Raw genomic sequence first — 24,569 nt, forward strand, 5'->3', positions numbered from 1 at the left:
GATTCATGAAGCCTACTCAATGCACAAACTCTCATCTACCATAGATTGCAAAGAATTAGATGCACACAATTTTATCCCTATTTTCAAAGAGGATGTTTCCTGTTAAAAGACTTGTCAATATCATTATTAAAGGCTCATTATCATCTTCTGCATTTATTTGAATATAGAGGGTAAATAATAGGATTTGCTTTCAATTGAATTGGCGGAAGGGGTGTCCATGAGAAAATCCCTTTACTAGTTCTGGTGAAAGAGAAAGGAACGATAAAAGTAAGGATCATACCTTTGATGGTTTGAATTGCTGCAAATAATGTGGACGGAGATCCAGGAAACCAACAAAATTGGTGCTGGGCCCACACAAATTCTATATCTGTGTTGAGAAATATTATGAAGTACAGGTGAAACCCCCCACTAGAGAAGAACTAGAAAAATTTAAGTACTTAAATTTTCAGAAATCAACATTCTGACTGAAATTTTAGAACCCACAAAGTGGTAAGAATCTGAAAATAAGATAGAGAATTTGACCCTATTTTTGATACCATACCTCAATTGATCAGCTGTCCCATCCTTCATATTGTGAAACTATTTTCTTTTCTTTGGATTCTTCTTTGCCTTTTGTACTTCCCAAACTTAAAAGTAACCCTAATTTGTTTTTTGGGCAAGATAAAGTAACTCTAATGATAATAATGGAATATTATTTCATTTATTTTGGTCCTCAGAAAATAACTCGTTTCCTACTTCCTAGTTCAAATACATACTCCTTTCGGGAAATATAAACTAAAATTTTCTTCACCCAGTAACTTGTAAGTTCTTGAACAAACATTAGTTCCTAAAGGACTTACCATCAGGTCTAGAGGAGAATACATTAATATATAAGGCAAAAAACAGCCTATTCCTTGAAATCATCTTTATCATCTAATGGGGTTGGCCTGTTCCTCCAAAATACCGCAAGAGCACTCCCACCAAGCTATAATGATAGAACAAAATGGCAGTGAGAATATAAATTACCTCCTACTAAAGATGAAGTAGTAAAAAGTAATCTGAATTGTGTAGGGGGATTAAACAAGTGCAAGAACCCTACCGCCATGCAAACAACACTGACAGCTGAAGGCACAGCAACAAGGGGATCGGTGAAGTGTTTTTGGGCGAGTAAAAATCCAAGCGCCGAGCTCTGCATGATTGGCCGAGAAAAAAGGAGGGGGGAGGGGGGGAGTAAAAGCAAGTCAGTTTTGGATATCTGTCAACTCAAAAAGTGAAATCTGACTACAAACAATTGCCAACAATTGATAGACCAAATATATGTTGGTCTGATTCAATTGAGCATGAACAAGATAACTCCAACAACACCATTGTTTCAACATATTCAAAAGATTACCGAGCTGGAGGCGAATGGCGCACTATAAATGAAAGCCCAGTTATCACAGTACAGTCTTACAGAAAATAAGTATATTTTCTACTGACTTCCCAGTCAAATACTTTGTCTAAACAAAGAATTAGACAAGATTGACCAATTCAAACTCCAATATGGAAAAATAAACAGCATTTTTTGCCATATTTTATTACCATATGCGTGATCAGACTGCAATATTGATAAATAAAGACCAAAAACTAGAATAAAAGTAAATTAATTATCATGTTAACTTATGCATGTAAGCAGCACCAAAACATGGTATTAAAGAAAAACCAGCAAACCCAAATGCTAACATACCTCCCAGGTTATAACTTGCATTTATATCCTTTTACAACATGTGTATCTCAACAGTACAATGGCGAGAATAAGGGCATTATGCATTTTGTTATGAAAAAGGATCTGATACCAGCCACAATCCCAATTGAGGTATGGAAAGTCATGTTGCTAATAATCCAGTCTTTCATAAAGGCAAGCATACAGAAGTGGAGTTTCATTTGTTGAAGATGCAATAACAAAAAAATTGGTTTCCACTTCATTTCTTAGTTCGAGTAATCAACTTGGAGACTTGTTACCAAAACTAGTTTCAAAATATCTAAGGATGTTCCAAATTCGGCATGGCGAAGTCTATGTTCCAGCATGAGGGGAATAGTGTGATGTCTTTCTCATTCACGTGTAGAGTCTGTTATGTCCAGTATTAAGTCTCTAGTCTAGTCATTAATTGTAGACAAATATGGTCCTATTGTAATTCGTTTCTTTTGGTCAATATAAATAAACTCTCCTACACACGGTTTGACCATTGTTCCTAATTCTCACCTGTGGGTCGTATTCTCTTTCCTTCTCTATGACTTTGCGTTCTCTTCTTTCTTTTTGACCAGATACAGATTCAGGTTCTGTTTTGTCATACACTACCCAGGATGGGGGAAAAACACAATTGAAAGAAAGAAAAAAAAAATGTGGCTTTCTCAAAGCAGCAAAATCTATCAGTTGATCTCCTCAACATAATCTATTCAGCTGAAACCCAACTGTGCAACATGTGGGTGAGGGCCCAAAAGCAAATCAAACCCAATTTCAAAATTTGAGTTGTGCGAGTCCTGCACATGTAACACAACTTGGTAACCATCAAATCTATCAAACAATCCAAAGGTATCAATGGGATGGTCCAAGAATTGTCCAAGGAAAATCAAGTATAGTACAAATCATGCTCATGACAGGTCTGACTAGTGCAAAAATTATTTTGAACTAATAAGCTTAGACCTATGAGCTTTTCGAAATTCTCTTCTTTCAGAAGAATCCAGCCAAATGACCCAATTTGCGTCCTACTTTGTGCAGTTAACACCATAAACAAAAAGTTAATAACAAGGGGACTACAAGAATACATTGATGTTTGGTATTCCTACCAGACATCACTCTACAATTCAATTTAGGGGATCATTTGTTTGTGAAGTTTATGTAGAGGAAATAGAAGCTTTACAGGCATATAAATCATTGAATGAACTTCATTTATCATGATCATAAAAATTATCAAGAAACAAAATCACTGGACGAACTTCATTAGAAATAATCACAGAAGTTGTTAAGAAACAAAATCCTTGGATGTGCTTTATCTGTCATGGTAATAAAAGTTGTCAAGAAACATTTAGAGAATAAAGATACCTGCATCCCACATTCAATAGAAATAGTACGGGAAGTGGATTCTCCAAATGATATCCTTGAAATAAAATAACCGATGGCAAATGCAGCAGCATGTAAGAGAGCTACAGGAAGTATTAGCTGTGTTCCTTGAGTCTTCAATACATCAGAAACTTGTCCAATCTTGTAGGAAACAAAACACTATCAGTTCCTTCAATGTAAAGGTAGTGCCACCAAGCCCACAAGCTGGGACAATGGAGATACCTTGAATAAATATACAATAAATACTTCAAAAACTGAACTGAAGCCAGATTGATCAATTGTTTTGAAGACTTACTGGGCTAGCACAAAGCAAGGTAGTAAGGATAACCCCTATCAATGGAGTGATTGTAATTATTCGTGTGGTGAACTTGGGAAAAAATTCATTTGATAACACTGGCACACGAACCAATTTCACATTAATATGAATTTATATGTATAATAGTCATCACAATGAGGTACAATTGATGGTGGTGAGATAAATCATTTTAAAAATTTTCTATTTAACACCTTTACCTCCAACAATGGTTGGCACCAAAACAACCTGAAACGTGCTGATGGCTAGGCCCTGCACAAAACAATACCACAATCAGAAAACTGTAATAGGAAGCTGAAGATCTGCTAAGAACATCTATCTACCAACAATTTGATTAGGGTTAAAAGTTCTTGTGGCACCACCAATAAGTCCCATTTCCTACATTCTATTAAATTCTATGATCGAGCTGTTGGATTGACCCCAATACTCAACCATTCCATAGGATTTCTTATTTAAAAATTCCTTTTATATCCCTATGGGGAACCCATGTGTAAACCCCAGCCATCAATCTTGAGACAACCCATATTATCTCAAGGGTGTCAAAACAAACTGAAACCGAACCAAACCAAATTAACTCGGTTCGGTTTCGGTTCTATTATATAGCCTTCTTACTCGGTTTTGGTTCAGTTATGGTACTAGCTCGAGAACCATCGGTTTTGAACTGACCAAACCAAATAAGGTACTTTGATTTTCCTTTTTTTTAAATGAAGATGTAGGGTACTTAAATGCTGAACAAAACCTTACCTTGGCTTTGCTTTCATTAGAGACATATTCACTCCATGGATCATGTGTCTCTCAAAACCCATCACCTTTAAACTAACATACTTTTGCTTCACTCAATTCTCAACTCCTCTTAATGTCCCACGATCTTAGGATCAGTCTCATAGAGACAATGGCCCACAATACATGGCTTTCCATGACTTGCCAGCAACAATGGCTGCAAGGTTGGAACTATTTGACCTACTTCTAAACTACTTAACTAAATTTAAACCCATTTTGGAACTGTTCTAAAAAACAAATTTGCACCATTACCAAACTGAAACCGTGTAGGTTCATATTGGTTTAATTCTAGAATCGAGTTGATCGAGTTGGGCATTGGGTTCGCTTTGGGCTCATACCATTACCTGATAGTACCAAACTGGTTGGCACCCTTAATTATATCCAAGGGGTCTCCGAGATTTTCGTACACGGAAGTAAGTACTTACAAATTTTCATCCCACAAACATATCCGAATGATCTATGTGCTGTGCAAAGATGGATTCAGATCCCTTCCAATTAATAAATTCAAATAGGAACAAAATATAGGAAAATGAACACCCAAAGAGTCGCTCTTGGTTCTCTTGAAGTTCCTTGTATATAATTCTAACTTCTTGAACTGAACAAGCCCTAAACAAACTGTAGGGGATACATCTACAAAAATCACAGGAGAGGGAGAGCAGAAATTGTAAGAGGGGGAAGTTTTCTAGTGCTTCGCACCCCCTCCTGGTGATGCCTTCATATATGCATTGCCAGGGCTGCCCTATGCAGTTCTGATTTGATTGTGATTCCTCTCTAGGGCATGGTTCAATTTTTAAGTCCTAGTTTGACTCAAATAGCAAAGAAGTAGAATCTAAAAGGGAAACAATAATTACTTATTAATTCAATCATTTACCATTAAAATCCAATATAATTATGTATTTACAAAAAAACCCCTATAACTTCACATAGTTACATGCAAGACCATCCCCTTTCTAATATTTATGAAGAAGACCCTGGGACACGTAATTAATTACTACCAACCCTTTAAAGTCCATTCTAGGCTCATTTAGGAAGCCCAAGTGTACATAGTCAATTTCTGGAAAAATCAGATAAAATATATGTTGAAGTCCCTATGATAGCAGGATCTTCCTTTCTAGTGGTGATTGCTAACGGCCTTTTGGTCCTGGTTCCATTTTAGTACTTTAGAGCTGTTTTGTTTCTTTATTTCATGTAACTCTGCCGTCATTAATAAGGGGCAGAACAGAGTTTCTTTGATGTTAAAATTATAATAAATATGGCCTGCGGTTGGAGAAAGATCACCCTAATTCCAGGCTTGCTTCTTTGGCTTTCGACAGAACATTTTCTCTCCTGCTTCAATTTTCTTCTTCTTCTGTCTTAGATCTTAGGCTGGTTATAGGGTCTTTGATTCTAATATGGTATCAGAGCCTCTAACTAGTTTAAGGAAGTCCTAAATTCTTCTCTGCTGATCCCGATTTCTGGAAGTTCTCGCCTCTGGCATGCAGCCAACCCTATTGCTGCCCTACATATGTGATACTGATCATTCTTCCACAACTTATGAAGGATTAGATGCATGTCAAATAATGCCACAATCAACCCAGAGATCAAGATGATGAATGTCTGCCTGTCTACTTCAGATTTAGACCTCTCCTGCGATTGACTTTTGTGCAATTTTTCAGCTATTCTTCCAAGGTTCGATCGGCCTTACATTAACTCTCCGGGATGATGCTCCATATTCTCCTACACTTTTATACTGCTCCTGCCCCTGTTTTGCATAGTTCTATCTACTGAAATATTCTGCTGGTGCTTTACTGTCATGTCCGTTTCTCTAGACCCAGTGGGGCCCATAGCACTGTAGTCTAACTAGACACGTGCAAGTTATCCTTTGTAAACATCGTTTAACACAAAGCGCGGAAGCTTATAATGTTGGGGTTAACCATAAAATTTTCTTTTACACATTAGATCCAATAATCCATATCATGTGGGGCCCATAGCACTGTAGTCTAACTAGACACGTGCAGTTACCCTTTATACACATTGATTAACACAAAGCGCGGAAGCTTATAATGTTGGGGTTAACCATAAAATTTTCTTTTACACATTAGATCCAATAATCCACATCATTGTTCAGACATACATTAACAAATTCTAACAATCAAGGGTCCAATAACAGAGGTATAAAACCTCATACAGTACATACTAAGTGACACCGCTGGCATCTAAACATAACTTTACACCTTATTAACAATCATTCATTCTCACATGCATCAGCGATCCGTTTCTTCTCTACACACCTTTTTTTTTTTTTTTGGATGAATAAATAATTAAATTAAAGAGACGAAAATCGAACTACAAGAAAGATCCAAAGGGGAGGATCAAAGAGGAGGATGGAATTGGGAGTTGAGCCCCCAGGAAACATTAATGAGCCTATTCCTTGGGGAATCAACAACCGGGGGGTGGGGGTGGGGAATAGCAGTAATCCTAGAGGAAACATCAAAGTAAATAGCATTCCAAATAGAATCAATAGAGCGGGATTTTAAGTCTAGTGCCTGAGATTACGCTCCCACCACAAATGGTGGATTGTGGCACCAAAGACAAGCCTACCAATCCAGTCACATATAGAGGTACCTAAAAAGTAACTCAATATCCAAGACCAGTCATGGACAAACCCGAATGAGCGATGGGAGCAGAGCCAAATGTAGTTAAGGGTTTTTCTCCAAAGAGAACTAGAGAAAGGGCAAAAAAAGAACAAATGCTCAATGTCCTCAGTACCATTCCAACAAAGGATGCAGTTGGGTTTCGCAGGGATGTGGCGGGAAATAAGGAATGAATGGGTTGGAAGGGTTATGTTTAGGGCTCTTCAAAGTGTAAAAGAGTGCGGGGGATATGACTTGTGAACCAAACTAAGGGGGGACAGGGAGGAGGGGGAGGGGGTGCGAAACAGGTTCCAAGCAGAAGAAGTGGTGAAGGATTGAGTAATGAAGGGGAGGCAAATAACTATATCATGGGGGTGGGGAAAGATAGGGGGAGGGAGTTCCAGGCTTGTGTGAGACTATGATGAGGGGAAGGGACCTATGAACCACTAGAGATAAAAGCCAAGAGGTGGGTAGATTTGGGAATGCGGGTTTCATAGACAGTGCGAGGGGGAGGGGAAGTGTAAGAAGGATGCCCATCAGATGCCACCGATCTAGCCAGAAGGAAGTAGAGGTACCGGAAGAGATATCGGTGGTAATGGCAGGAAGAGCGCGGGGTCTGAGGAGAAGAAGCTTCCTCCATATCCAAGAAGGATTAGTGATAATTTTCCAGATGAGTTTGAGTAAAGCAGCGGAATTGACTTCTTGGATCCGACGAATTCCTAGGCCCCCCTTAGATTTAGGTCGACACATGTTGGACCAACTAATGGGGCAAAGGAATCGCTTAGATTCATGGCCCTTCCAAAGAAAGACACATAAGAGAGATTCCATTGCAGACGAGATGGCCTTGGGGATCGGGAATATGCCAGACCAATATAGGTAGGAGGATTGAAGTACGGACCGAATGAGCTCCACCCTACTAGCGAAGGAGAGAAGCCGGCTTTCCAAAGTTGGAGACTCTTACGGATGTGATCCAACATGGGAGAACAATGATGGCGAGAGAGCTTGCCAGGGATAAGAGGAAGGCCAAGGTAGACAACAAGGAAGAAGCCAAGCTTGAATCTAGAAAGATTTAGGAGATTAAAGCATAGAGACTCAAACACCCTAAAAAGGAAAAGAGTAGATTTATCAAGATTGACCCTAAGACTAGGATGGACTTGAAGAAGGAAAGGGCAAAGATGATGGTGGAGATGGAGCTATGATTGGCTTTGGAGAAGATTATGAGATCATCAGCGAAGGCGAGATGGGTGAGATTGAGGGCTTTACATTTAGGAATGGGAGAAATCAGGAGCTGATCCGTCTTGGCTTGAAGGAGACGGGAGAGAACCTCCAAAGCCAGAGAGAAGAGGTAAGGGAGAGGGAACAACCTTGACGAATACCAACATTGGAGGGAAAGAAGCCCGCCAGTGAGCCATTGGTGATAATGGAGAAGTTGGTAGTGGAGACACAAACCTCGATCCAATGGATAAAGGAAGGAGGGAATCTTATGGCAGAGAGAACATCACTAATAAAATTCTAGTGGATAAAGTCGAAAGCTTTGTGGAGATCAACTTTGAGGAGGGTTGCAGGGGCGTGAGAAGTTCTTTCGAACCCCGTGACAATCTCTGCACAAAGGAGAATATTATCCACAACACTTCGACTCGAGATGAAAGCAGTTTGGTTGGCACTAACTAGGTTTGGCATGACCTTTTTGAGCCGGTTCACTAGGATTTTAGAGATGAACTTATAGAGGAGATTGCAAACGGAGATGGGACGAAAATCGGAGAGGGAGGAGGCACCAACCATTTTGGGATCAGACAAAGAAAAGTTTGATTAATAGAAGAGAGTTGGGAAGGGTTGAGAAAGAAGCTGCGGACAACACGGATAAGATCATCCTCAATGAGATCCCAAGCACAAGAAAAGAAACCCATACTAAATCCATCTGGGCCAGGGGCATAGTTGGATTTGTGGGAATGAATGGCCTAAATGATCTCATCATGGTAAGGAATAAAGAAGAGAGAGGGGAGAGATTGGGGGTTCACAAATTTATTGATAAGATTAGGGAGGAGAGGGGGACGCAACGGGAGAGAAGAGGGAGATAGAAGATTTGAGAAGTAAAAAACAACTTCGGCTTTGATTCCTGAGGGGTTAGAGACCCAAGCGCGTACTAGAGAGGAGAATAGGAATGGAGTTGTGATTATGGCGAGCTTTAAGAGAGTGGTGGAAGAAAGCGATATTAGAGTCCTCAGGCTAGAACCATTTGATTCGGCTTTTTGGCCAGAGAAAACTCTCTTCAAGAGAGGTGAGAGAAGAAAGCTCAGAGGAAAGATCCCTTTCATTTTCCGCGAGCAAAGGGTTGAGGGGTCCACTTTGGAGGAGGACTTGGGTCCTCAGATGATTTGAGCGGCTATTGGAGACCCTAGAGGAAATATTCCTGAAAGTGGAAGAGTTCCATCGATGGAGAGCTTCCTTAGTGTTCCTAAGCCGGCGAGCAAATTCAATTAGGGGGAGGGAATGGCAATGAACAGGTTTCTCCCAGGCTTCCCTGACAGTGGGGAGGAACGAAGGGTTGGAGGTCCACATATCGAAGAACTTGAAAGGCTTAGGGCCGAAAGAAGAAGGGAGGAAAAGATGGACAAGGTAGGCAGAGTGATCAAAAATTCTAGTAGGGGAGAAAGAGGCATGGGAAACCGGGAAGGTAGAGAGCCAATGGTGGTTAATAAGGAAACGGTCGAGTTTCGAGGCAATTCTATCCTCACCTATACGACGGTTGTGCCAAGAGAGAGAGAGAGTGGCCCGACCAATGAAGATCAGTGAGACTAAAGTCATCGAGACAGGAATTAAAAGAACTATGGTGAACATTGCTTAAGGTATGAAATTTCGCTCAACTCAGGTGACTGAAATTCTGAAATTTTGGAATCTTTTTTTGAGATTTCGATCCCTCATCTCGGTGGGAATTTAGGGTGATTCTGACCTGGTTTTTTTGTGACTAGCCTAATTTGAGGCCAATAAACACACTGGGAGTTTTATTTTTGCCTAAAACCTAACCCGAAGTAGTGTTCTTGATCAGCACATGCCCGACTGTATGCGGATGAAACTAAAAGTCTAAAACATGAATTTTAACCAATGTAAATATGGATATTATCCGAGACAACACCAAGATTTTCATTAAAATGCAACAACATATACAAGAACTAGAATTCAATATACAAGTATGCTTTGGGTTGGATCCATCCCTTGGATCATGGAGGAGTACTCTGAATATTGGACATAAGCATGCCATGACATGGTAAGGATAAAGTTATCCATATAGTCCATCACTTGCATTACTAGTTGTGTTGGTCCTAATGGATATCCAAAGTTGGAGTCACAAATGATGCACCTGATCCATCTCCATACCCATATGTTAACATGCTACTACAATCAGCAGATGAACCACCATATTCTCCACCATTGTAGAAAGCGAGATCTTGCCACCTTGAAAAAGAGAGATCTTGACCATCTCGGCGAGATCTCGGTTGAGATATACAATTTTTTGGCGTCAACTCGGTGACCCATCTCGGTGGGTTTTAGGGTCCCAATTGGATTGAAACTTGGTATTCAGCCTATTTAAGGCCTTTGGAACACATTGGCGGCCTTGGATTTGATAGAAAACAACCCTATGTATGAAATCTAAGTCTACCCATAGTGTGAAACCGAAATGTTGTAGGATTAGGAAATACAAGGTTATACAACATGTAATATAGAACCTTTAAGGCATATAAATGAAGAGCAAGTGTATCAAATGCATCACATAACCTAAATGTTATCTAAATTCCATCCATATGAGTATCACAATCTCAATTTGCAAGAATAGAATAACAAAATAATACAACCATTAGAAGTTCTATATAAGTCATTAAATCATAAGTTCATAAGACAAGCAAAGAATGATTGATCTTCCTTCAATGTTGTAGATGTGCTAAGAGTAGTTGCAAGTGAAAATCCAGCCAAAATCCACAAAAAAAAAAAAAAAAAAAAAAAAATGACAGTTCCAGCGAGATCTAGGGCGAGATATGAGATATGGCGAGATCACGAGCGAGATATCCCAACTCTCTGCTCTCGACCTCCATCTCGTCTCGCCTATGTAAAAAAACGAGATATCTCGAGATCCAGGGCGAGATATGGCGAGATCTCGAGTGAGATATCCCAACTCTCTGCTCTCGACCTCCATCTTGTCTTGCCTATGTAAAAAAACAAGATATCTCGAGATCTTGCGAATCTCCCACCATGTTCTCCACCATATCCATATTCATAAGCCCTTTATGGTACAACCCCATTGGAATTTTTGAGATTTCAGCGAAATTTCTCCAAAATCTAAGACTTCTCAATTTTGTTGGCAACTTTGTTTCGCCAACCTCCGAGATGGCAAATTTCTCAAAATCTAGTACCGTAAGCAAAATCACCCCTAAGATATGCAAACAACAACAAACACCATATCAAAGATGTTAGATCATCACAACGCTACAATTCATTGAAGATTATTTGCCACACTCCAAAATTAAAGGTATATCTAGCTTAAGAGTTTTGTTTTCCTGTTTCTATCTTTCTTTATTCCTTGGTTCCCATAGCGGACCTTTCGTTTAACTTTGTACCTTATTAGGGCGTGTCTAGTGAAGCATCTTTACCCTTTTTACATTTTTCTCCCGTCTGATTATACACAATTACTACTCTTCCTATTACTCTTGTGACATCCATTGATCCGCTAGTCTCGATTTATGCCAGAATAGATCCTGTCGCATAAACGTCCCCATCTTGTACCAGAACGAATCACCTTCATACTAAGAGGATTCTTGACATACTATTGAATTCATTCATCCTTCCACTAGTCCTCCTTCCTAACTTGGTATTTCCCTGTCTCAGTTCATGCCAAAATGTATATGTTGCATAAACATTCCCTTCTTGCCCAGAACAAGTCACCCTCCTATCAGGAGGTTTTGAGACCTTCCATCCATTCCCTCACCTCTTCTCATTACCAACAGCCCTTATGAGGGTCTTATAATCTTAACTCAAGCCAGAAGATATCCCATCACGAAAGTTTACCCTCTTGATGTAGCGGAACAAGTTATCGTCGTATAAAGAAGGGTTGAGATTCTTTGCCTTATCGGGGTTTGGCATTTTTCCCTTCATTCCACATGGGTCCTATTTCAAGGTGAGGCTACATCATCTAGACCTACCCCTGGCTTTCCAACCTTTAGGTGTCATGAATGAGGTTATCATTATACCACAAAAGAACCTATTAATCTTCCATTCCTTTATTCATTGTAGAGTCTATCCATCATTCCTATAGTGCACCTGTAATTACATTCCTTTCACACATTGATGTTTTGTCTATTCCTTGAACATTACTAGGTCATAACCATGTCGTTGCCATTTTATACATACAGCCTTGTCATATCCATTCCGTTAACGTGGTCATATCATTTTCATTTGCTCGTTATAATATGTCATATCCTATTCATTAACATAATATTCTCATTTCCATTCCATTTGCATGACCTTATTATCTTTCATTCCATCAGCTTAGCCATAACATTGCATTCCATAAACATAGCCATGTCATCAGACTCATCACCATTGCATCAACGTAACCTGTCCACTTTCATTCCATTCACATGAACACATCGTTTTCATATCATAAGCATAAATGTAACATACCTACTTCACAAGCATGGCCATTATATTTTCATTACATAAATTTAGTTGTATGCTTTCCATATTATACATACAAGCATATCATTATATTCCATAAGCATTATCATGTAATTCCATTTCCTAATCATAACCATATCATTCCTTTCGTAGGCATAATCATGTACTTTCATTTCATTAGCATATCCATGTACTTTAGTTTATTTAGCTTCATCATCTCATTCCATTACGCTAGCATCATCTTGTAGTTCCATTTCCTTATCTAGTAATAATGTTTTCATTGCTTAAAAAGGTAATGCCTTCCCTTGTGAGCCCGAATCAATCTGCTTCCATTTATGGCCATAGTATTGCGGACAATATCCTCCTTTGTGCAGAAATTGTTTGTGGCTTTGATAGATCCTTTCACTCCCTGGCCGCCCTCCTCAGGGTAGATCTCCATAAAGCTTTGATTCCATTCGTTGGGACTTTATCAGTAATGTCCTTCACTCTATGGATTTCCCTGCTCCTTTTATCCATTGGATTGAGATTTGTTTCTCGACCCCCTGGCTCTCCATCATCACCAATGATTCCCCGGTTGGATTCTTCTCTTCTCGTGTTGGTATTCGCCAAGGTTGCCCCCTTTCCCCTTGTCTCTTCTCCTTGGCCTTGGAGGCTCTCTCTCGCATCCTCCAATCCAATACGGACCAGCACCTCATTTCTCCCATCCCCAAGTGTAAATCCCTAAAGCTCACCCACCTAGCTTTCGCCGATGATCTCATGATATTATCCAAAGCTGACCATCAGTCCATTTCTTCCATTCTCTTGGCCCTCTCCCTTTTTGAATCTCTCTTTGGCCTTCAGGTCAACCTCGATAAATCCACCATCTTCCACTCGGGTGTCTCTGATCAGATGTGAGCCTCCCTTCTTTAGATCTCGGGTTTTAAGCCTGGTTCCTTTCCCATCACCTACCTTGGCCTTCCCCCCATTCCTAGTAGGCTCACTCGCCACCATTGCCTCCCTATGCTTGACCACATTCGTAAGAAGCTTCAACTTTGGAAAAGCAAGCTTTTCTCCTTTGCTAGTAGAGTGGTGCTCATTTGCTCTATTCAATCCTCCTACCTCTACTGGTGTGGAATCTTCTCCATCCTGAAGTCCACCATCCAAGCCATGGAGTCCATGTTCTCTGCTTTCCTCTGGAAAGGGCGTAAAGCCTCTCGCTTTATCCACCCTGTCTGTTGGTCGACCATCTGTCGCCCAACTTCTGAAGGTGGCCTTGGCATTTGCTGGATCTTTGATGTTAACTTGGCCTGCCTTCTCAAGCTTATTTGAAAAATTGCCTCTAAGCATGACTCCATTTGGGTTTCCTGGGTCTACTCCTTCCTTCTCCGTTTAGACTCCCTTTGGACAGTCCCCATGCCCTCCAACCCTTCTTGGATTTGGAGGAAAATTCTTTTGCTCCATCCCCGCACTCTATCTGCCATCTCCACTTTTGTCTCCTATGGCTCCTCTACTTCCTTTTGGCTTTGACCCGTAGCATCCGTTGGACATTCTCTTTTCCATTTTTGGCCCCCGAGCAGTCTATGATTCCCGTATCCCTGAAACCACCCTTTTGTCCGCCTTCATTTCCAATGGCTCCTAGTCCCCTGTTCCCCTCCCCATTCTCACACAAGTTTAGGAGTCCCTTCACACCATCTTGGGCTCCCACAGTGACACTACTATTTGGATTCCCTCCACTACCAAAACCTTTTCCACCTCTTCAGCCTGGAACCTCCTCCGTGCCCATAACCCTAAACCCCCTTGGCCTCCCTTGGTTTAGTTTAAAAGACACATTCCCTGTCACTCCCTTCCCCTTTGGAGAGCCCTCAACCATGCCCTCCCCACCCAATCCTTCCTTATTGGCTGCCACATTCCTATTTGCCCAAACTGCATCCTTTGCTAGAATAGTTCGGAGGACCTTGACCATCTTTTCTTTTCTTGCCCTTCTTCCAGATCTATCTGGGAAAAAGGCCTTTCCTTCATTTGGCCTCGTTCGAGGCGTTCTTTTGGCTTTGCTAGTGAGTGGTCTTGGATTCTGAGGAACTTCCTAGGCTCTAATATTTGTGATCAGGTTGGTAAGCTTGTATTCTGTGCCGCTGTCCATCATCTTTGGTGGGAGCGGAACCTTCGAAGATGGACTTCCAAATCCCGCTCGAAAGATATGATTTGGAATGCCATCTATTTATGTTTCATCTAGGCTTGTCACCTATCCCCATCCCCTGATAGATGATACCCCAAGGAACAGGCTCATTGTTGTATCCTGAGGTCTTAACCTTTCTTTTCGGTCTTCCTCCTAAAGACCGTTGTTCTTTGTTCCTTTCTCTTTAATATATTATTTATTCATCCAAAAAAATATTGTTTTCATGGCATACACATGATCATCTTTTTCCAATTCCTAACATAGTTATATCATTTCTTTGCAAAAACATTATGTCATCATTGTCATATAAATTTAGCCATGTCATAACATTGACATTCTACAAGCAAAATCATTGCATTCTCTCTTTTCCTACATCGATACATGTTATCCTTTTATTAGTCTTCATAATGCATAACTACGCATTACATTAAATATCTAGCTACATATAGATTAGGGACGGAATTCCACTTACCTTGCGCGAGTGCTCTTGTCAACTTCAATTATATATCTCTTCGGAGGCAACCCTTTCAATCCCCATCACTTGAACCTCCTAACAATTATATAGTTTAGCAATTTTAGATTCAACTCACTGGCCACATTACCAGGTAATCTAACAACTTAACAGCCCCTTCTTATTCCTTTACTTAACCCTTATGAAAACCCATCTTTACACCTCCATTTTGATTGAAAATCAGAGTTCTTAAGGCCTTAAAACCAAGCCCAACAAGTCAGGGGACAGTGGGCTGCATACCTGAGCTGTGGCACTAGGCAGAGCACCAGCAGGCTGCTCTTGCTCTGCTGCACTTTTTCCAGCTCAATTTTTTGCGTTTCTTGTGGAAAAAACCCTGGCTTTACATTCTGAGACTAATATATATCATATCCAAGTTCGAAATCGACTGCTAGGGTCTCCCAAAAAAGGATTTAAACATCATTTTCAAGTGGAACAAGATCAAACAAAGAAAATCCCAATTTAACTAAGAAAATTTCAGACTTTCCAAGATTCGAGAAGCTGAACCTTAATTTCTACGAAATCGCTTGATATGCTAGGTACTTCAAACATTAGAACAACACTTTAAAAGAACCAAATACAAGGATTCGTTCCTTACCTTTAACCAAACCCTAATCCTGTTGGAAAGGATTCACCAAAGCTTGATCTTTCCCTTTCATTAGAGGTAGTTTAGGAATTCCGACCACTTTAGCTTGATTTCCTTCATTGACCACCAAATCTTCAACTCAGAGACATCCACACAACAGCAACTCCCCCATTTCCCTCCTTTCTTCCTCTCCCTTCTTTAATCGTTTCCAGCCTTAGGTTGTTAGCTTAAAGCTCATAAAAGTAACCTTCAACTCTTATATGTAATCTGGTTCAGATTTGAACCAGACTGGCCCCTTTGGATTCAAGACTAATCCAACCTAAGCTTGAATTTACAAATGAAACACTCTCTTGAACCATTAACTAGCTGGCTCTAATCAAGGTCTTCAAACTAAAGCCTCTTTAGTCTGCAGTCCATTCTAAACAGGTCCTTGCTGCACACTTAAATTATTAAAATAATAAACTTAAAGGTGGGGGGGGGGGGGGCATTACATGTTCTGTATTCCTGCTGCTTCATTAACTGTTTCGGGTGCTACAAGTCCTTGGAAATTGGATTTGTGAATGGTACTACTGTCCCACTTATCAAAATTGACTGCAGTAGCCATTCTTCTCTTCTGATAATTAGGGTACATCCTTGATTGTTTTCTGCCCTGCAGTAAATTGGTCCCTACTGCTCAAATTTTAGCTTTTGTTTGCTGATTTTATAATTATTATGGCCACTGAGACCACTGCTGCCTTTTTGGAGACCATACACCTACTCTCTCTTGAACATTTGAACATTCAGATTAACTTCTATTAAGCTTCAGGGTAGTAGGGTAGTTCTAATTATCTTCTGTGAGCACAATGGATTATTCACCAAACTAGCAGCTCTTATACTCCACAACAAAATAGGGTCATGCAAAGGAAAAATCGCCACCTCCTTGAGGTAACCCTGCCCTAATGTTTCATATGCATGTTCATAGACAATATTAGTGTGATGGAGTTTTGTCTGCCTATCATCTCATTAACAGGATGCCCTCTACTGTTCTCCCATATTAGTCACATTTTTTCACTGTTTTTCCCACCTTATCCTCATTTCCTGTACAGTCTAGGGTGTTTGGGTGTGTTTGCTTTGTCAATAATCATTAGGTAGCTGATAAACATTCCCCCCAGTCAACCAAGTCTAATTTATTAGGATACTCTCGCACTCAGAAGGGTTACTGATGCTATGACCTATCAACTGCAGATTGTTTTTCTCCCTTGTTTACCATCTAAGGTGCATAACCTTGTTGTATCTCCTTCCACACTTACAATATCGCAGCATTAGTCCTTGGGTCTCCAAAACCTTGGCTTAAAGGCTGCAATGGAAGCTCTGATATCCTGAAACACATGGACTTTAGTTGATTTACCTGCTGATAAGAATGTAGTTAAGTGTTGATGGGTGTTCATCATGGTAGTGTACATAAATGATACTATTATTTCTGAAAACGACAAAGTTGGCATTGAAGACGTGAAGACTAAACTATAGACACATTTCCAAACTAAGGACCAAGGGGATCTTCACTATTTTCTGACTGACACTGGAATGCTTGCTTGAAAACTAGTGGACATTTCATTGGATCCTCACCAGAAGTTTGGGGGTTGATGATGGGGATTTATTGGATGGTTTTCATCGTTACAGGAGCCTAATTAGGAAGTTGATTTATCTCACCATTGCAAGACTTCATATCACCTATACTGTTGGAGTCCTGAGTCTGTTCATGCAGTCTACTAGGAAGCTCGTCGGGATGTTGCAGTCTATGTTCTTCGATATCTTAAGGGTTCTCTAAGCAAGGGGTTAATTTATCATCCCAACAGGCATATGGACCTAGTAACTTTTAGATGCAGATTGGGCAGGATCTACCAATTATCAATGACCTACTATAAGTTATTGTACCTTTGTCAGAAGAAACTTTTTTTTGGATGAATAACTAATAATATTAAAAAAACCAGCAAAAAAACAAATTAGCAAACAAAGGGAACTCAAAGAGCTCAGGGAGAGAGGATTAGAGGAGAGCTGAGCCCCCAGAAACTAACAATTAACCTATTTCTGGGATTCTCAACCACAAGGGGATGGGGCATAGATAGCAATCTGGAAGAAATATCAAAGTAGATAGCTCCCCAAATCAGGTCGAGAGAACGGGATTTGGGAGTCCATCTTCTCATATTATGCTCCCACCAGAGATGGTGGATGGTGGCACCGAAAACTAGCTTGCCAATGCGATCGCAAATAGAGTTGCCAGCAAAGTTTCTCAAGATCCAAGCCCAATCACTGGCAAATCCATGAGAGCGCCTCGAGCGAGGCCAAATGGAAGCAAGGGCACGATCCCATAAGGACCGGGAAAGGAGGCAGGTGAAAAAAAGGTGGTCAATATCCTTTGAATCAGTCCAGCAAAGGGAGCAGCTGGGGGTGGCAGGAATGTAGCGGCTAATAAGGAATGATTGGGTTGGAAGAGCTAGGTTTAGAGCTCTCCAAAGGGTGAGGGAGTGGCGGGGGATATAACCTTTAAACCAGACCAAATGGGACCAAGGGACAAGGGGATGGTGGGGGCGAAGAAAGTTCCAGGCGGAGGAAGTGGTGAAGGATTTAGATGGAGAAGGGGTCCAGATGGTGGAGTCACGGGACTGGCTAAGGATAGGGGGGAGAGCATTCCAAACATGTGTGAGATAGGGATGGGGGATAGGGGACCAAGAACCATTGGATATGAAGGTGTCTAGGGTAGTAGCCTTGGGGATTCGGGTCTCATAGACAGCACGGGGGCCAAGGAGAGAAAAGAGAACGCCCATCGGATGCCAAGGGTCAAGCCAAAAAAGAATGGTGGAACCAAGCGAGATTTGGGTAGAGATAGCAGTGAGAGCACGGGGACGAAGGAGAAGAAGCTTTCTCCAGATCTAGGATGGATTAGGAGGGCAAGAAACAGTCCAAAATGAATCCTGCTTGAGAAGGTAGGAGTAAACCCATGAAACCCAAATAGAATCTTGCTTAGATACAATCTTCCAAATGAGCTTCAATAGGCAGGCCATATTAACGTCAAGGATACGATGAATCCCCAGACCTCCTTCAGATTTGGGATGACACACAGAGTCCCAAGGGATGGGATGGAGGAACCTGGAGGATTCCTGGCCTTTCCAAAGGAAGGAGCAAAAGAGGGATTCCATAGAATGAATAATGGACTTGGGAATGGGGAAAATGCCACTCCAATACAGGTAAGACGATTGGAGAACAGATTGAATGAGCACCGCTCGACCCGCAAAGGATAAAAGCTTCCCTTTCCAGAGTTGGAGCTTTTTCCTGATGTGATCCAGCATGGGAGAGCAGTGGTGGCGGGTAAGCCGGCCAGGGATAAGGGGAAGGCCAAGATAAGTCACAAGGAGGGTGCTAGGGCTAAACCCTGAGAGATGAAGAAGAGAAGAACGGATGGAATCCGAGACTCCGGAGAGAAAGAGGGTGGATTTGCTGAGATTGACTCAGAGGCCGGAGAGGGACTCGAAGGAGGAGAGGGAGGAGCAGATGGTGGAAATAGATAAATGATCAGCCTTGGAGAAGATCACGAGATCATCCGCAAAGGCTAGATGGGTAAGGCTGGAGGATCTGCACTTAGGGATGGGGAAAATAAGGAGCTGATCCGTGTTGGATTGAAGGATCCGGGAGAGAACCTCAAGGGCGAGGGAGAAAAGATAGGGGGAAAGATGGCAACCCTGGCGGATTCTCACCCTGGAGGAGAAATAGCCAGCAGGGGAGCCATTGGTGATGATGGAGAAGTGTGGGGTAGAAATACAAATCTCCATCCAATGGACAAAAGGATGAAATCTCATAGCAGAGAGGACCTCGCTAATGAAATCCCAACGAATAGAGTCAAAGGCTTTGTGGAGGTCAACTTTCAAGAGGGCGGCCGGCGAGTGGGACAATCTGTCAAAGCCTCGAACAATTTCTGCACAAAGGAGGATATTGTCCGAGATGCTCCGACCCGAAATGAAAGCAGATTGGTTAGAGCTCACAAGGGATGGAATAATTTTCTTAATCCGGTTGGCCAGAATTTTGGAGATGAATTTGTATATGACATTGCAGAGAGAGATGGGGCGAAAATCGGATAGGGAAGAAGCACCAGGCTTCTTGGGAATAAGGCAGATGAAAGTTTGGTTGATGGCGGAAAGCTGAGATGGATTGAAAAAGAAGCTACGGATGGCAAGGACAAGGTCATTAACAATGAAATCCCAAGTGGACAGGAAGAACCCCATGCTAAATCCATTAGGGCTAGGAGCACGGTTTGCTTTGTGGGAGCGGATGGCCGAAATGATTTCCTCCGTGCCAGGGATAGACCGAAGAAAAGCATGATCCAAAGGCGAGACAAATTTGTTAATCGAGAGGGGGGGAAGGGAAGGTTTGGAAGGGAGGGAGGGAGGGGAAAGAAGGCTGGAAAAGAAGGAGACTACCTCATTCCTGATGCTGGGAATGTCGAAGATCCATGAACCATTCCGAGAGAGAAGACAGGGAATGGAATTGAAATTCAGGCGACCTTTCAGCGAACGGTGAAAGTAGGCGTTGTTGGCGTCACCCAGCTCAAGCCATTTGATTCTCGCTTTTTGCCGAAAGGAAACTTTCCTCCGGGAGGAGAGGGAAGAAAGCAAAGCAGAAAGCACTCTCTCCTCCTCAGCGAGAGAAGCGTCCAAAGGGCACTTGTGGAGGAGGCTTTGGACCCTAGAGAGATCAGAACGACAAGAGGAGACTTGAGAGGAGATATTTCCAAATGAGGAGTTCTAGGATCGCAAGGCAAGTTTGGTATTCCTGAGTTTGCGGGCCAAGGCAACAAAAGGGAGAGAGTTACAATGCACCGGCTGGCTCCAGGCCTCAGTGATAGTGGGAAGGAAGGAGGGGCTAGAAACCCACATGTCAAAGAATTTGAAAGGCCCTAAGCCAAAGGAAGGATAGTCAAGAAGATGGAGAGTGCAGGGGGAGTGGTTAGAGAGACTAGGAGGGGAAAAGGTTGCATGGGAGGCAGGGAAGGAGGAAAGCCAAGACTCATTGACTAGAAAACGATCGAGCTTAGAGGCAATACGGGCATCCCCAATCCTCCTATTTTTCCAAGTGAGGAGATGACCAAACCAACGGAGATCAGAGAGGCCCGTATCCTCAAGGCAGGAATTGAAAGCATCCACAGCCAATGGGTCGGGCTGGGAACCCCCAACTCTCTCATGCGAAAACCGGACAATGTTAAAGTCACCTCCAACCCCCCAGGGAGACTCCCCAAGGGAGGAAGCAAAGGAACAGAGATCCGTCCATAAAGGGCAGCGCTCAAGGGGCCTGTTAAAGCCATAAATGATGGTAAGGAAAAACGGAGGGGAAGAAGAACTAGAAAGTTGAAGGTGCATGAGCTAAGGGGTCGAGGAAATGAGGATGACCTGGAATTTTGAAGGATCCCATAGAATCCAGATTCAACCATTGGGGGCGAGATTAGAATTGGAAAGAAAGAACCAGGAAGGGGCTATTGAATTGGCAATCCGAAGGGCGTTGTCAATGTGGATGTAGGTTTCAATGATGGCACAAAATGATGCTTTCGATTCACGGATGGAATTTTTCACTTCAGCTTGCTTAGACAGGGCATTTAACCCTCTAATGTTCCAAATAAGAAAACTTGACATAGCTACTGATGTGAGGGGGAGGGGGCCTCAAAGAGGTTGGAGAGGGGCAGGGCTGTGTTTGGGGAATTTAGAGGGGAATTCTCACACAAAGAGAAATGCAGGGGGGAGGGGGTTTCAAAAATATTTGGGTCAATGGAGGACCCAGTGCTAGGGGTGAGAGGGAGAGGGGTAAAGTTTGAAGAGGGGATAGAGGGGGGGGGGGGGAAGAATGGACCGGGGGCAGCTTGTATTCGTTTGCAGCTTCTGAGGAAACGAGATCCAAAGGACACTTCGGGCTTAGGGGATTGTATTCGTTTGTGTGGTTGAGGGTTGGGAGAATGGTTGGGCCAGGGTCATTTAAACAAACAAGAGGATGGGTGGGTTTAATAATAGATTTGTGGGCTGGGCCATGGGGTTTTGAAGGTTTAAGAGGGGGTGGTGGATAAAAGGGTTGTAATGGGCTTGGAGAAGGCCCATTAGGATGCTGCGGGAAAATGGGGTTAAAGGGTTTGATGGACCCATCAGGATCGGTAAAATGGGCAAGGGGGACCTTTGGTTTATTTAATGTCAGGGTTGGAGATTCAAAAGATAACGTGTGTGGATGGTTCGAAGAGGTTGCAGAAGCTGGCAGCAGAAAAGCAGGAGCAACTTTTCCAGTGACAAGGTGAGGCGAAGATAGGTTAGTCTGAACACATGGATTGTCGAGAGAGGCAGGAACTGAGAAACTCAACATTTGCGGCGATCTGTTGGCAGAGGATTCGTCAAACGGCACCATTAGCATGAGAGGAGGAAGCTTCGATCAGATCAGCATCAGTGGTTGCAACGTTGTTCCCCTGAGGAGCAGGGTTTGCAGATGTTAGAGAAGTCAGAGGAGCATCGGAAGCGGAACCAGAGGAAAATCGGGATTTTTTTTTTTTTTCTTTCTTTTTCTGATTCCTCTGGTAGGTCTTCGTCTCCGACTCCGGTAGGGTCATCGGAGGAGCTTCAGTGGTAGAGACAGGAACGGAGATAAACTCAAGACGATCAAGCAGTGAAGTCTTAGCCAGGATGCAAGTGGCTTCATCCATTTTTTCTTCATCAAACAAAGAGGGGGCTTGATCGCAGGAGATAGGAGGAACCTGTGGATGGGGCGGCAGAGGCAAAATACCTTTGGAAGATTTGTTCATCGAGGTAGTAGAGGAGCAGGAAGAATCATCGTGGTCGAAAGAGGCACATACATCGCACCTCATCGGAACCCAATCATAGGCGATGATTTGGGTGTAGTGCAAACCGTTGTCGTCTTCGATGATGATACTGGGGGGGAGGGGTTTTGCAGCAGAGACTTCAACGCAGATTCTAGCATATGAGAGGCGTTCAAGTCTGATGGTCTTCAAATCCGTGCGGAGAGGGCGCCCAATGGTAGAGCCGATTCGACTAAGGCAAGCCTGATTCCAGAAATCCAAAGGGAGGCCAAGGAGGTTAAGCCACAGGGGAATAGTGTTGAAGTCAACCCTGCAAAGAGGCTTAGAAGGCTCCCAAGATTTGATGAAAATGGGAGATTTCCCAACAAACCATGGGGAACCCTCTAAGGCTTTAGATTTGCAAGAGGGAGAGTTAAGTTTGAACAGGAAAGTGTTGGTGTCGAGCAAGAACGTGTCCAAAGGACCTTGCGAGCGACATTGCTTAGAAAGAGATGCTTAGAAAGAGATGCTCTGATAATGCCAAGAGGAGGACAGGGACCCAGAAATTGGCCAAGGACAGCGAGACCCCAATGCTTCATACTATCAGCCGTAGCATCGGAAGGACAATGAACCGAGGGGGAGTCTCCAGAGGAGGGGGTGGGAGGGATGAAAGAGAGATTGCAGTTGAAGGTGGGAAGAGAAGGGATGGAGGGGTGAGAGGCGGAGAACAGGGAGGACCAGGCTCGAGGGGGAGACTTAGGGGAGCCGGAGATGGCAAACTCAGGAGCGGGGATAAGAGGAGGAGAGGTGGAAGGTGGAGGGTTGCATTGAGGGCTAGAAGGAGGAGGGACGGAGGCGGAAAAGCCAGCAGAGGACATGGCAGACGAACAAAGACACCGGAAAGAAAGCAGAGGATCACCGGAGTAGCACCAGGGGATCACCGGAGAAGCATGTCTCAGCAGAGGATTCACATTGTGTTTCAATTCAAAAGAAAAGAAGTAAGAATTTAATGGAATGTAGCAAGTTGTTCGAGGCCGTAATCAAAACCAATTGAGATTTGTCAGAAGAAACTTAGTCACCTGGCATAGTAAAAAGCAGAATATGATTGCAAGATCCAGTGCCAAAGCTGAGCATATAGCCATTGCTCATACTGCTGCTAAATTCATGTGGCTTAGATCATTGCTTCTTGAGTCAGGATTTTCTACAGATTCACCAATGAAAATGTTCTTTGACAAGCAAGCTGCCAACTACATTGCAAGTAATCCTATGTTCCATGAGCAAACCAAACATATAGAGGTGGATTGCCACTTTATCAAAAAATGCTATGCTGAAGAAACTGATTGTCACACCCTTCTTGTCCTCATCTGACTAGTTAGCAGACATGTTTACCAAGGGACTGTTTGCTCCCAGTTTTCTCTCTAATTGTACAAAGTTGAGCATGGGTGACTTGTATGCTCCAGTTTCCGGGGGAGTTTTGAAGTTGTGAGATAGCAGGATTTTCATTTCTAGCCGCAAATGCTAAGGGCCTTTTGGTCCTTAATCCTTCTTAGTATTTTGGGGCTATTTTGTTTCTTTATATCATGTAACTCTGCTGTCATTAGTCAGGGGCAGAACAGACTTTTCTTTGATGCTAAAATTATAATAAACAAGGCCTCCAATTAGAAGAAAGATCAACCTACTCCCAGGCTGCTTCTTTGGCTTGCGACAGGACATCTTCTCTCCTCCAATTTCTTCTTCTCTCTCAAATCTTAGGCTGGTTACAGGTCTTGGGTTCTAACAACATATATTCATAATCAATAAATATGTTTTGCAATGATAAAATTCATTTAATTAAAAAGTTTTTTTAAATCCACCGGTGCTAATCATATAGATCAAACATGAACTTTGTTACTATTCTAAATACCTCCTACACCAGGCAAGCAGGTTGTAAATACTTTATTGGGTTACATGTTCACCCATAGTCCATATTCTTATTTCAGAGTATCAGCCTAGGTGTACTTAACTTTGGTTATTGATAATCCAAAGAATAAGAGTTAGTACTACAATGACAAGTGTCCCCTCAAGTATAAGGTC

At 42.3% G+C, this 24,569-nt stretch overlaps 1 protein-coding gene across 1 annotated transcript in view; it reads right to left on the reverse strand.

Annotated features, from left to right (window-relative positions):
• Positions 1-770: 770 nt before the first annotated feature.
• LOC149025048 (sodium/pyruvate cotransporter BASS2, chloroplastic-like) overlaps positions 771-24,569 on the reverse strand; it is a 37,250-nt gene continuing 13,451 nt past the window's right edge. Inside the window, exons 9-13 of the mRNA XM_089145244.1 lie at positions 3,593-3,644; positions 3,375-3,472; positions 3,062-3,220; positions 1,079-1,168; positions 771-964 (exon numbers count right to left, since the gene is read on the reverse strand). Coding sequence (XP_089001370.1) covers positions 887-964; positions 1,079-1,168; positions 3,062-3,220; positions 3,375-3,472; positions 3,593-3,644 — 477 coding nt within the window. The 3' untranslated portion in view covers positions 771-886. The remainder of the gene's footprint in view (positions 965-1,078; positions 1,169-3,061; positions 3,221-3,374; positions 3,473-3,592; positions 3,645-24,569) is intronic.

Source organism: Hakea prostrata, chromosome 2 (genome assembly GCF_041222555.1).
Source record: "Hakea prostrata isolate BN-2017 chromosome 2, UWA_Hpros_2, whole genome shotgun sequence".
Taxonomy (NCBI): Eukaryota; Viridiplantae; Streptophyta; class Magnoliopsida; order Proteales; family Proteaceae; genus Hakea; species Hakea prostrata.